Source organism: Falco peregrinus, chromosome 1, assembly GCF_023634155.1.
Source record: "Falco peregrinus isolate bFalPer1 chromosome 1, bFalPer1.pri, whole genome shotgun sequence".
Taxonomy (NCBI): Eukaryota; Metazoa; Chordata; class Aves; order Falconiformes; family Falconidae; genus Falco; species Falco peregrinus.
The window spans coordinates 20,358,751-20,372,882 of record NC_073721.1 but is presented as its reverse complement, the minus strand read 5'-3'; the positions used below and the strand labels follow the sequence as shown (position 1 = coordinate 20,372,882).

At 49.1% G+C, this 14,132-nt stretch overlaps 1 protein-coding gene and 1 long non-coding RNA gene across 3 annotated transcripts; one reads left to right on the top strand and one right to left on the bottom strand.

Moving 5' to 3' along the window:
• The first annotated feature begins 336 nt into the window (after positions 1–336).
• Positions 337–12,849, top strand: PLA2G12B (phospholipase A2 group XIIB). 2 transcript variants are annotated; one of them, XM_027783405.2, is made up of 4 exons: positions 337–696; positions 6,899–6,975; positions 8,588–8,753; positions 11,350–12,849. In XM_027783405.2, exons 1-4 carry the CDS (start codon positions 462–464, stop codon positions 11,466–11,468), a joined length of 597 nt encoding a protein of 198 aa, XP_027639206.1. In that variant the 5' UTR covers positions 337–461; the 3' UTR covers positions 11,469–12,849. The 2 variants fall into 2 exon arrangements, with proteins under 2 accessions (XP_027639206.1, XP_027639204.1); XM_027783403.2 differs by having other exon boundaries at positions 341–696; positions 6,899–6,987.
• Positions 8,760–11,433, bottom strand: LOC114011497 (uncharacterized). The gene is made up of 3 exons (XR_003553425.2): positions 11,324–11,433; positions 10,374–10,523; positions 8,760–8,964 (listed from the first exon to the last, which is right to left on the bottom strand). It is a non-coding gene; the product is annotated as an uncharacterized LOC114011497 (long non-coding RNA).
• Positions 12,850–14,132: the final 1,283 nt, after the last annotated feature.

The following is a 14,132-nucleotide window of genomic DNA, read 5'->3' as shown; positions in this document are numbered from 1 at the left end:
TCCCACGGCCGGAGCAGCAGAAATTTTGGGCAGAGATACTCCTCATCTCCCGACGGGTTGGGGAGAGAACAGGGCAGCCCATGCAGTGCCTCGGTGGGGCAGGCGGAGGGTGTCCTGTGTGCCACACAACATGAGCAGACAGACCCTGCTCAGCACCCCGGGGAGCAGTCTCTTTTGGGGAAGCTGAAGCCCTGGTGCCGCAGAGGCTGAGCCTGTTCCAACGGGATTATGCAAACTCACATACCGGTGTCTCTCCGCAAGATGAACTTGGTGTAAATCTCCGCGGTGCACTTTGCACTCTGATTGTGGTGACCTCATGCCAGCTCCCTCGGCAGTGTTTAAAGTCCAGGGGAGAGGGGTGCATACCTGCCTCCTACGCACAACAGCTCATTCCCACTCCTCCCTGCCTACACATCTGCCTGCCTGGACGAGGGCTCTGGGGCCTGGATCCGGACCGGAGCATGCGGCTGCTTTTTGAGGCAGTGGTTCTGTGCCTGACCCTGGGCTTAGGACTATGTAGCGAGGAAACAACACAGGAGAACACCGTCCACCAAGCTTCCCAAGCAGAGTCAACCTATTCAGAGTGGGGCATCGGAGCCATCCGGGACAGCTTCGAAACAGTTAACAGCTACTTTGACTCCTTCTTGGAACTGCTTGGGGGAAAAAACGGTGTTTGCCAGTACAGATGTCGATACGGTAAGCAAAGCTCACTCCTGCTGGCTTCTCTTTCCTTGCCCTTTCCCCTCTTTCACTCTCATAGAGAAACTCACAGCACTCCCCTGAGACCACAGCCAGCTCCTATCCATGACGTGACCCCTACTGTGCTCAGCACAGAAAAGTCACTGCAGAGTCACAACTTCCCTGCTAGTGCCAGCGCGGGGACTCGGAACTCTCATCTTTCCCTCTCACCAAGAACAGCCCGATCTTGAAGCTGCTGTGCTGTGTGCAGGGGGACAAGCGGAGAGGACACAGGTTTTACAGGCAGGGCATATGGGTAACCAGGCTGCCCAGCTGCCTAGACCCCAGGAGAGAAGGACCAGGGTGAGGAGGCCCCAGAAGGGAGGACGAGCAGCCATGCAGACCGGACTCAGAGGGGGTTGCTAGTATTGCCAGCGGCCCTGATCTCAGCAACCTTCGGAGTATCATTGTTCAGCAGCTGCGAGTTGGCTAATAACGTGGGCTGGAGGAGAGGAGATAACAGGAAGGTAAACGAGACCTGCTGTAACCATGGAGGAACCTTTAGTACTCAAGGCGGTCTGAGGCAGCTACCGCTCGCCTTGGACTTTAGAGCGATTTACCAAAAAGAAGAGTTTGGTTTGTCCTGGGGGCAGGATGAAGGGGGTGACATCTCAGGGAGAGCAGGGCAGGAGGAGCCAAGGCAGGTGCAGAGGTGCAGCAGGGCAGGCCCCTATGGTGCAGGTCTGTGGGGCACTGGCAGGCGGAGGCACAGGCAGCACCAGCCATCGGCAGGGTACCGGCTGAAACAACCTGCTTGGGAACAGCAAGGTTTCCTACAGACTCTGTCTTCTCCCCAGCCTCCTACAACTGTCTGCACAGCAACGACTGTTCTCTGCCACCTTGGCCTGCCCATCAGCCCTTTCCACCCCAGCTTCATCCCAGTGACCCCCCGGGCAAGATACTTGTGAGCACAGAGGCAATGTCAGCGCCTCCCCTTCCCTGAGCACTGGTTTTCACAGACACAGACTCCATGCTTTGGAGAAATCCCACCAATTCAAGTTTCAGTCTGCTGCATCCCATTTCTTCCAGAACACCAGCTGCACGCCGTGCCTCTCCAGCCTGCACCGGGTTGTCTGCAATGCTCCCGACAGATGCAGCCAGAGGGAAGTACCTCCTGCCCCTCCCAGGCCAGCAGTGAGGGTGCTGGGAGACACAGATGCTGCAGGGCCGGGACCCAAGTTCCCTGTCAGGGCGAGAGGGCAGATGGGCCACCCTTAGCCAAAGTGTGGCCACAAGGGGAGTTTAAAATCAGCCTTAAGGTTGTTGGATTGCTTTTGTTTTGTTTTGTTTAACAATGTGTATGCATCTGTCCTTCTGCTCCTGCCAGCTCTGCTTCCCAGGCCCCATGGCTAACAGCAAACAGGGAGCAGTAAGCCAGGCACCTCAGCCCCACAGACCTGCAGGGCACCAGGCGCCCCAGCCCATCACCTCAGCCCCAGTGGCCACTGTCCCTCAGCCTGGGGCCCTGTGGCACTCCCGGGCTAGAGCTGCCTCTCTGCAGCAGCTCAGGAGGGCATGGCTGCTCTGGGGGGCCCTGTGGTGGCAGCCCCACAACATGTGTGACAACCTCTCTTGAGGTCCACACATGCTTCAAATTCAGAGCAGAAAGAGGCTTGCCCTTCTTCATGTAATGATTGAAAACCCTGGTAGTGCACATAACGTGGCTGGGGCTGCAGTGGGCCTGAGACGAGATTTGGGAAAGCTGATATTCAGAGCTAGTTTCAAGGAATCTCAGGACTCACCAAGTCTTGGAGAAGTCATCGCTCTTGGGCATATCCTGAGGCTAGGGCTCTCCCTGCCCCTGTCCCTGCACTCTGGGCAGGGGGAAGAGCACCTCCACAGAATGGTGCAAATGTCTGCCTGCTCCCTGAGAGCATCCTGCACCTTACTGGAGAAAGGTTTTACCTAGGAAGGAAAACAAACAAGCACATCGCTAGCCCTGTTCTCGTCCTCTGCTGAACAACTCATTAATCACTGGCTAAAGGAGGAAACTCTTGAAACACTGCCTGTGCACCTCCAAGCGTCTTTGTGGAGCCTTCCAGGACCATTTGACCGTGCTCGTCTCTAGCACAGACATTGTAAACTGCAAATGGAGGGGATGCAGGGACAATCCCAAACAAGTGAGACCCAGGGAGGGGATGCAGGGATAATCCCAAACCAGCAAGACCCAGTCTGTCCCCAGAAAAATTAACACAAACCATCTTTACCATCTTCCTGCTGAATCAGGGCCTGATTGCTTTTTCCCCAGGCACACAGCAAAAACTATGCCTTCTACTTCCTTTGATTTCAGCCAAGAGACACCAATAATAGCATATTTTGCCATGATAAAGGTCAGGACTCACCTGTGATTGCCACATCCATCTTCAGCTGAGCACGTAGCACTTGGCTGTTCTGGCTGTAAGACTCACCTCTTGATTTTTCAGCAGCTAGTGAGGTCTGCAAACAGCTTGATGGATTACTCTCTTAAATCAGGACATTAGGGTTATGCTAGTGTTTGCCGGCAAATATCTCCTCCTCCTTACAAAACCTCTCTGGGCGTCTCAGAGGGGGAAACAGCCTGAACTGGGAGTAAATCCCTTGATGGCTTCCTTCAGCTGTCTGGCCAGGGAGGACTTCAATGTTTTGCTCAACATTTGGTCCTGAGGGGCTTAAGATGAGAAGGCACATCCAGGCTGCAGGAAAAGAAGCTTCAAACTCAGCTCTCCAGCACAGCACTAAAAGGCTGTGGTAAGTATGGGCAACTTCTGCTCACAGCCTGCTTGCCTGGGGCAGAGAAGTAACAGTGGATCACTCAAAACAGCAAGGAGTCCCAAGACCATCTATTCACCCAGAAATACGTTCACTTCCCTCTGTCAGTGTACCAGTACTGCAGTGTCTGAGACCTCCTGCATTGCCAGCAGCTGCTCTAGCCAGCTGGCTGTTTTCCAGTCTCTTGGCATAGCTACAACAGTCTGGAGATATTACAATGCACCAGGGAAACTCACTTCCCATTAGAAACTCAGTTTCAGTTCTCCTCTAAGGCTGTCCCAACAAGGCAGTGCCCTGAAATAGATCTTTTTCCAAAGAACCAGCTTCCTCAGTAATGCTGTGCTTTTACACATCAGCATGGCTCTTCAGCATGCTGCTGGGCAGGCCCTGCTGTGCTTGCAGCTGCCTTCTGCAGCTCTCCCCAGCAATGCCCTGCAGCAGGCAGACAGACCAGAACAGGTCCCTGGTGAAACACAGCTAGCAAAACAGCCAGTGTGACCCACCAAGTTTCTTCCCCTGTCACAGACATGCCTTTAGGATGGGCAAGCAGTAACTGATAACAAGAGCACTGAGCTGATGCTCACATAGAGTCAGAAACACCTATTATTTCTGCTTTGCTTTTGTTTAGCTGTTAGCTAGAAAACAAGATGTGGGAGAGGGGTTAACTGTGCCTTCTTGGACTTTATTTAGCTGAGAAAGAGTGCTCAAAGAGGCACTCCACAAATGATTAAGCTTTGTTTTTCAGAGAGGAGTGGGGCAAGGTTTCCTACAATGGCTCATCTTGAAGGCAGTTCAATGTTTTGTTGATCATGATTCTCATGTGAGGTATTTTTTTTCTCAGGACAACTTTCTAAGACATTATAATATCTGTAACTTCAGATTAATGGAAGGTTATCTCCAGAAACACAGTTATCTCCATACCTCCAAACAGCCCACTCCTACTCTGACTTGCCACCTTATCCCATTAATCGACAATGTACTGCTGGAACATAACTTACCGTCAGTATCACAAGCAAGTAATTAAAATTTGAACCCATCCTGCAAAACCCACCTTGGATTTTGAATTTTCCTCTGGCTGCTACCTCAGTTCAAGAACATTTGAATTTCGAGTCCCAATTCTCATCCCTTTCCAAAAGAGCAGCTCGGCACTGACACCTGGATGCAGCTCTCCTCTCGTTATATTGCTGGGAGCCTTGGGTTATAGATTCAGCCCATATAAAGACACACTTCCTTCTCTCTATAGTGTAACCACCATGTAATTGCACATTACATTATGTAATGTGCAATGCATCATAAACTCAGAAGTTACTTTGCGTCAGCGTACCTCCAGAGCCTTGAGGTTTTGGTCTAAAGATAATCCTATAACAACCGTGTGCTGCAACCAACCAATTTGTGCTTTTTGACTACTGTTAACTCAGCTCTACCTGCTCAAGATAACAATGCTTTCTACACTAGAAAATTGCATCTGAAGCATGAAGCAGATCTGACCTGTTCAAAAAGGTTGCAACACACAGTAGTAACAGTTAGACTGAGAAATACCTTCTCACACAAATGGCAATGTCAACTAGAGAGCTTTATCTTGGCCTGCAGACAGCTAAATCCTCAGTGCATACTGCATTTCTGTAGGGTTGGAGAAAATTGGCTATTGCCGCCTCACAGCTGGACAGGATTCCAGTTTGTTGTTTATTTGTTGCAAATCTGTTGTTTAAACAAAACCGCTCTGGCAAATTTTAATTTAGAAGGTGCTGGGAACATTCCTGCGCGTAAGGCCTTTTGAGGCATTTGGCTGTGACGTCTTCTCAAGAACACCGCTGATTTATGGCTATATTAATCCCCGGTATTTTGGCATACTTTGACAGAAAAAAGGGAAAGCATCTTAAATGATTATTGGTGCTGACAAGAAGAAAACAGTGGAAACTGAGTTTAAAAGAACCCAACCCTGCCTGAAGAGCTAAATTAGATCTAATTTACATCTATATAAATTCTCTAGCAGTGCTCAGGGAAGCAGAAACTTAATGCTAGAGGTTGATCGACATACAGGAGGCACAGCTCGCACTTTTTTTGCTGGAGTATTCACACAGCTCACGAAGTTTTCCCAGAGCAGGGTTCAAATGTCTTATTTTAACATCTCACTCTGCAGTTGAGGTGTCCCCTTTATAAACCCGGCTGGGACCGAAACAGAACGAGCACAGAATACACATCAACGGACAGCACAGAGAAACCCAACTCCACGGGGGGAAGTCCCTGCAACTTCTCCAGGGAAGAATCCTCTCCCACCTTTAAACAAGCTCCTTGCACGGTGGGGTCAAGGCACACAAGCAGCCTGGTGACTTGTCCTCCCCCAAACGGGAGGTGTTAGGCTGGGTGGAGATGGAGGCTGAGGCAGGGATGACAGAAAAGAGGATGAGACAGGGCAGGGAATAAACTGATCTGCTCTCCACATGGACAGTTCCCACCCCAGTCCTGGGAGTCCCCCCTTCGCACCCAGAGCGCTCGCCCAGCCATCCACAAAGCCCCAGCGCAGGCGAGCAGGCAGACAGGAGGGCTTGCACACCTTCATAGCAAAGTAAAACGTATTACCTTGCTGCTCAAGCTACTGTTAGCCAATTGTCTGCTGGAATCTTTCTATAGTGGGTAAATAATTATTCACGGCGGCAATTCTTACTACTCTACACATATTAAGAAACATATTAAGGAAGGGCGGAGATAAAGGAATAGAAACTATTTGAAAAATGCACTGCATCACCACATGCAGAAAACGGACCAAGAAGACCTCCTGCTCGGAGCAAGCTCAGACATGCAAGGTCTAGCACAATTTTCTGAGATCCCATAGCACACCAACCCTCTGAGAATGAACTGAGAATGGAAAGAAATCCCTTTGCCAAACTAGTAGTTTATCTAGTAGTTTCTTGAAGGAGTTAAAAAAACAGTTGGGTGATCCCAGCTGTACAGAGCTCTCAAGAAGCATGTGAAAAAGCTCCTAGGGGATTTGGGAAGTTTGAGGCACTAGCTCCAGCATGGAGGGCTGCTCGACTGCAAAACCCCATGCTGCAAAGAGGGACTTGCCCATTTGTAAGAGCTGGGGAGAGTCCCAGATCCAGGGACTGGCCTCAGACCAGCTTAAACATTTGAGAGGCATTGGGGACCCAGTCCACACACATCGCAGTGCTCCAGTAGCCATGCCAGAGGAGGTGCAAGCTAAGTCAGGCTGCAGAGCCTCGACAAGACTGAGCTGAGAACAGGGCCAGTGTCTCAGCCAGCTCTAGTACCCACCCTTTGCTCCTTGCATCTCTGCGAGGAGAACGAAGTGTTTGGGGATGCAGACCAAAGGGGAGCTGCCCGTCACTCCTTGCTTTTTGGTGCTACTCCTGGGAAGATTCGGCTGTCCTAACATTTTTCCTTTCTTTATCAGGGAAGGCTCCAATGCCGCGACCTCACTACAAACCCCAAGAACCCAACGGCTGTAGCTCCTATTTTCTGGGGCTCAAGGTACCCGAAAGTGTATGTACTGCCACACCCCCCATTTCCAAACGATGCAGTTCTCTAATCACAGCTACCAGCTAATAACATTGGGGAGGGAAAAGGCTTGCCTTGCTATGTAGCGCCCGTGTGATGGTTTCTCTTTGCAGCTGAAGCCAGAGCTCTGGAAAATGGAGGAAATGTCACTTATGTGGTGTTAGGGGACAAGCTATGTGCCTGGGACTGCCAAAAGACATGACTGCCTGCTGACGGCAGGCAAGGCGAACGTGTCAGTCTGAGCACTGCCTAACTTACTGCCTCCCTGACTGACAGTAAGATCCCAGCTGCTGGTGGCAGTAAAACAGGAATCACACAGACAAAAGTTACATTTACAAAGGACCGGCCTGTTGCTCTCATTGCCTCAGACGGTACAAATAGAGAAAGTTTCCTAAGTAGGTTAGCACTAGAACAAGAAAAGGGGGTACCTGGCTAAGCAGAGCGCCAGTGTGGAGAAATGTATTTTTATCAAGGCCCTGAACAATCCTACGCCCTTGCGATAGGACAGGGAAGACGTTCAACACTAGGCAGCTCAGTGACATAGCCTAACGTGCGAACGGCAATACTTGAATGCATGCTCCACATCTGGCCCCTTGTTCACTCCATGCTTTTTGCCTCTGCCAAGCACTGAAATAAACCCGTGGGCTTTAATATCAGACCCACTTGTTATTTTTAAAGGCAATTAATAAAATCATATAGGAATCACCAGGAAAAGCACTCCCAGGAGGCTCTCAGAGCAGGGATTACTATTTAGCTCATGCATTACTGCTGCCCATGAAGTCTGCGGCAATTAAGCTAATTCCTGCTGTGAAATACCCTCTCTTTACAGGCCATTTTTCATGTTATTCATGTTAAGATTAGTTCCTTAAAACTACGTTTCATTGCAAACCTTGTGGGCATTTCTGTGGTACCTCTTCCTTATGCCAGCAGTCATGAGCACTAAGCGCAATGAAGAAACAGTTCATCTCCTAAATATTACATGAGGAAGGCCAAAAAGAGGAGGAATTTGTAGCAAGCTAATGAGTCCTGTCTCTCCAGGACACAGGCCTTCTATCCCATCACCTCCATGGTTATTAGCTAAACTTGCTGTTTACCTCCAAGCAAGCAGAACTCCCCTGACCAAGCTGTCCTCGGCCTCACAAATGCATCTCTGAAAAACAAGGCATTAATAAAACTTAGAGCAGATTTATTAGGCCAAGAAGCAGGACTGGTCAGGTTGTAGGAAAAGGAGGAAAGAGAAAAGGGGCCTGAGCTACTGCTGGCAAGGACAGGAAGCTCTCCAATGAGCTCTGATAAATGAGATCTAGCAAATACTTGCAGAGGGGCTGTTTCTACCAGAAGTTAATCCCCCACAACAGAGAGGAGAGAAAGGAATGTAGTCTGCCCTGCGTTGGACCTGCACTACTGTTGCCACTTTCTTTAGATGGTGAGAGAGAGGCATGTGTTCCCTCCTGCTGCCACAGCTATCAGGAGTAGCTTCTGAAAAAGAAGCCAGCTGGGCTCTGCAACACCTCACCCATTTGCAGCTGTTGGAGTCTGAGGCCAGGACACAGCCAAGGGACACTTCTTTCCTCTCTCTCCCCAGCTAGATCTGGGCATCCCTGCCATGACCAAGTGCTGTAACCAGCTGGACATTTGTTACGACACCTGTGGGGCCAACAAATACCGCTGCGATGCCAAGTTCCGCTGGTGCCTCCACTCCATCTGCTCCGACCTCAAGCGCAGCCTCGGATTCGTCTCCAAGGTGGAAGGTAGGCTCCCCAGCTCACATGCCCTGTGGAGGGAGCAAGCAGTGGCAGGGAGGGGAGGGTGTGGGCAGGGAGCCCTTACCTTGCCAAAGGAAGAAAAATCTGCTGTAGGGAGCAGCACATCTGTCCTGCGCTTGTCATAGAGGGGTCAGGGAGGAGTGAGACCCCTGACATCTGCCCCCTCCACACACACTTCTGTCCCAAGACTAGAAACCTAAAAATATTTACATTTGGAAAACATTACAAAACACATGTGGAAAGAAAAGAAACTAACAACAAAAGAATCCTAGAAGTAATGCCTTCAACTGTTGGATGCCCCCCATTCAAAGGAGACCAAAAAGCCGTCCAGAGCCAGTAAGCCACACACTGAAACCTGTACGTGGCCAAGGGCCAACAAGCTGGGAGAGCCAAGGACAAGGGCTGTCTGCAATGTGGTTCACAGATAAGAGATGATGATGGCACCAGGGACACACCATAGAGTGGCTGGTGAAGGAGCCACTGCAAGGAGATCTGGATTGCTCAGAAGCCCCCATGCTAACCAAGTTCTCATGGTGTGTCTGCAGCTCAAGAGCCACCCTGGTTTGTCTGCAGCTCAAGAGCCACCCTGGTTTTGCCTAATTTTAAAAGCCTCAGTCTGCAAGTCTGAGAAGAGCTTTTTCGTAAAGGCTGCATTTGGTAACCTCTGTGAAGGTTACATGTGTGATAGCCCAAGCTTGCCTCTCGATCCTCTGTGCCAACATCAAGCACCTCTGCACCATGCGAGGAGGCAGAAACCAGAGGTCGCTACCAGATGTCAGGCACAGCAGGGAAGCCTCCCCCAGGCTCCTCCTGAGGCCATTTCAGTGTCCCTATCCTCTGTAAGGCAGGTATCCATCTCTTGCAGACGGGCTGTGTGGCAGTAATGTAGGACAGGCAGAGATAAGACCTTCCAACAGCAGGTGACCCTGAAGCAGTTAAAGATATTTACAGAAGCTCAGGTATGAAAACCTGGCAGAGCCCCTGAGAACAGCCCATTCCCAAAGCAGAATAAGCCTCATGGTGCTGCTGAGCTGCTTGCAGCTAGTGGCAGCCAGCCCCTCTGGGTTCATCCCCTCTGCCAATGCCCTGCTGTAAGGTATAGTTAAATGTGCATATTTTTTTTTCCAAAGGTGCAGCCTGATTAGGACACACTGCATGACACTGGTACTAGTACAGATGGCTTTCTACCTCATCACAGATAAATGTTTGGAAAGAGTGTCCAGGTCAGAGAAAACAAAGATGTGGACTGAAATCTAAGTGCTACAGGCCAAGTACAGCCAATCTTTCATGGTCACCCTTATCTACAGGTCCTCATGCAACCAACCTCTTCCTATCTCTTCAGATTTTCCCCTGCCATTTTTTCAGATCCCTCCTTTTTTCTTTCTGCCTGCAGCAGCGAAGCAAACAGATAGATCCTAGGGACTTAAGGTGGACAGAGCCCACAGCCCTTGGCTGAGCAAGCCACCTCTGCCTATAGTCAAGTAGGACTAGATTCCTACTAGACAGCAACTCTGCCCTAGTTGCTGCAGAAGGGACAGGTAGTTGCTAACATGAACAAACCTCTGGGCTATCCTCTCCTCCCCGTGCCTTGTGCTCTATACCTACCACTCCCTGTCCTCAGGACAGCTCTGAGCAGCTCCTGTCACACAGTCCTCCTCCTTCTCCACTGCCATCCCAACTCTTATCTGGGATTCTTTTCCACTGAGTCACCAGGGGTCCAGAGAAAGGCTGGGGAGGAGCAGCAGCACTCCCTTCCTGTGGGCAGAAAGATCCCAGCTGCAGCAGTGCCAGTTAACCAAAACCTTGGTTTTCCCACTGACTCACTACAGCTTCTTCAATGCCTGCCAGCCAAGCAGACCCCTGAAGCAGCAGGAGCAGAGCAAGGTGCTCGGAGAGACTGAGGCAGGAGGAGACAGTCCCAAAGGCAGGGCTTTCCCAAATCCCTTATGCATACAGCAATTATTGTTAGTGCCAGTGAGTAAACCCTAAAAGACCTAATATTAACCTATTTACTTACTAACAAGCAGTTTCAACCTTGTTTTTGCAGAAGAGGAGGGGCTAGCGGTCAGGCAGACTGTATTAACAGTTTTGCTGTTGCAACCACAGCAGAATTTTTCAAGCTGGCTGGCAGCTGGCATTGTAACTCCCAGAAAGCAGAAAAGGTTGGTTAGTAGTGGCTATAAGCAAAACTGAGGGGAGAGAGCACCAGGAAAGACAGTACACTGTGGAGGTCTTCTGGGAAATCTACCAAGCAGATCACAGTGCTATCTGCAGCGCCCCAAATGATCCATCAGCCAGAAAAGCCTGAGAGAGGCAAGAAAGGAAAGGGATTAGAGGGGAGAGAAGTTAATGCTAGATCGGTGTCATCCTAGGGAGAAATGAGCTCCCAGTTCAGCAAGAGGGAGGAGGGAACGTCTAGATTTATAAAAACCTAATACCCAGAGAGAAAAAGACAGCCTATGCTTCCAACTGCAAATACCACGTAACTTGGTGCACGGCTCAAGGGAGGTTGCTTCCACCCAGCCCTCAGATGTCCCGGAGTGCCTGTTACTTACCTGCCTGATCTTTTCCTTCTCCACAGCTTGTGAATCCGTCGCAGACACAGTGTTCAACGCTGTCTGGACCCTGGGCTGCCGGCCCTTCATGAACAGCCAAAGGAGCGCCTGCATTTGCAGCGAGGAAGAACGAGATGAATTGTGAGGAAGAGCAGATGCCCGGCCTCTGTGAGCCTGCTGCCAAGCGTCCCCTCTCTGATACCACTTCAGCACAGCGATTTCTATCAGCTCTCTGGCCTAGCACAGGATGGGGGGACCTGGGCCAGGCAATACACATCAACTACAGCTTCTGGGCAGAGGGCTGCAAACAAACGGGAGGACAGCCTGTGCACACAGCGCAGTGATACCCGCTGTCCACCACAGATGCAGTTCAACAGCCCTACCTACCCCTTTCCAAGTCCATCAGCCTGAATGATCCGATGCCAGTTTTCTCTACAGACTCGCACAGACTCATCAGGAGAGGCAAGCAGGATGCAGCTCTGGTTATAAACAAGGGGCTTTACCTGTTTGTTTGCCTTAGACACACCTGTATTAGCTCCCCCTGCCCCTTAACTCTCTAATTTGCAGTGCAAGGTATTAGGTTTCTGCAACCCCTGAAAAACTCAGTCCATGGACACACTATTTACATTTTTCCACCACTGTTGATAGACTGAAGAAAAGAGGGGTAATTTGCTTTCAGTATGTTGCTCACACCCATCCCTGACATTTTCCATCCTATCATAACACACCCTGACAACCCTGCTTATTTAAATACTTGGTGGATCTTAAAACGATTTAAAACATTCAGGGATTTTGTAAGCATGAGAAAGACTTTAAGTGTTTGTGATACAGGCACAAATCATATTTGGGCAGAAGGGGACCAAAGCCCATCACGTCTGAGATATGAAATCATACCACTCTCCCACTGTCTCAGGAGAGGAAGCTGCTTTCCTTTTGCAGTGTCATCCAGATCTATTTAATTATCTTCCTCCTGTATCATTTAACAAAGCTTTTCCCTTAAGATCCCTTTTTACACAAAATGGTTGGGTATCCGCCTCCCTTCTTTTGTGTGAGGGAAACAGGAGGCTCACAGTTGCCTTGGATGAGGTATTAAAAATCCTGAAGGCTTATCTGTCAGGCTTACATGCTACCTCTGTGGGGCAGAGACACCGCCAACTGATGAGTGATCAGCAGCCTCAGATGGCATTCTTTCTAAAACGTGGTTAATACTTCCATCTACTAGCGTAAGCTTTTATTGCACGCAAAATTAGAATTCAAAGAGGTATATGGAATTTCATCTACATATAACATTTGCAGACAGCTTTCATCTGTGTTACTTGTTGAAAGGAAGTTGCTACTGGGTGTGCGTGCCATGCCACGTAAATACTTCAGCGTCTTCTGCAAACATTTATGGTTGTGTTCTTCCATCTGCCGTGGAAAAGTTAAGGCTACAGAAGGGTGATTTAACAAGAATGGGAAGAGCCTTAGTTACTTTTCTGTTAGTTTGTGTTTGAATGCATGGAGCTATAAATTATTTAAGCCCCATATTCCTGTTCTTGCCAGTCATCTTTTTGCTTTACAGTGAACAGCAATGAGACGTTCATCTGACCCCAAACAGACTGAAACAACAAGAGCCCACTGGTATTAAGACCAGGAAATAAGAAGTAACCGCATGAGGTGTACTGGGATGTTTTCCATTAAGGAGGATCTTAATTTACACTGATCAGATGCAATGACATCCTTTCCTAGCTGTGCTAATGCTACTGGAGAGTGAATGCTGCATTGCCAAGGTTCACTACAGTGTGTGTCTCAGAGCACGAGGCTGGACAGACAGCCTTGATTATCCATCTAAGAAACACTTACTTTTGGCAAGGGATGCAAAGGAAACGTTCCTCATTTCAGACACTTCCCAAACTTTGTATTTCATTGGTGAAATGGTGCCTGTTGCCAGTTTTAAACGTGAGTATACTCTTATGATGAAACGACAAAAAAAGAAAAGAAAAAAAAAAAAAAGATCTATGCTTTGTTGTCTACACTCAATAGCCAACTGGCTGGTAAGTGTCTGAAAGCATTTTATAGTTCAAGTGATATCAGATTAAGGCCAGGTCAAGCAAATGATGACAGACAGTGATATACACTGGAAAAATAGAAGGGTTCTGAACAACGTCTCTCTATCCAGACACTGATGCGTCGGAAACATCATTAATACAAATAATTTCTTCATGCTTTCAGACCCCCATTCACCTCAAAACACTACAGACTGCTTCATGCAGGGCAGCAACTGAATAAGCGCATTTTTCACTATGAAGTTAAACTGTGGCAATCTGAAAAACCCGTAAGCAACTGTACAAGGAAACTTTTGAACCTCCAAGTGGTGGCAAAGACTCACGAAAACCACTAGATAATCCTGCACAGGAGAAAACCAGTGCATGAACTACGGTAAAACTTCTGCATCCAAACTAAAAATTCCTTCCCCTCCGTGCTGTTCCTGCTATCCAGCGGCGTAGAGCCACTGAAGCAGCTGATCACAGGCCTCTCCAGGTCAATGCCCAAACCTTGAATCATCTTCATTCCCACCCTGCTCTGAACAGGGAGACAGCATTGTGCTCACTTGATGGCTTCCTGTTGACTTTGTGTATTGGCAGGGTTATTTGAACTGATGTTCAACCCATTCAGCCAGTGTACCCTCTTCTACCAATGGTTCCCCAAACAGCAATCTCTGTGTTTCCACTGAGGACCTAAAAGCAGAGACTAGGACAGCAGGCAATAGGTGTTTACTCTTGGACACTTCACATCCTAAGAGAGATGAGGTGGCACCAGCCAGAACACC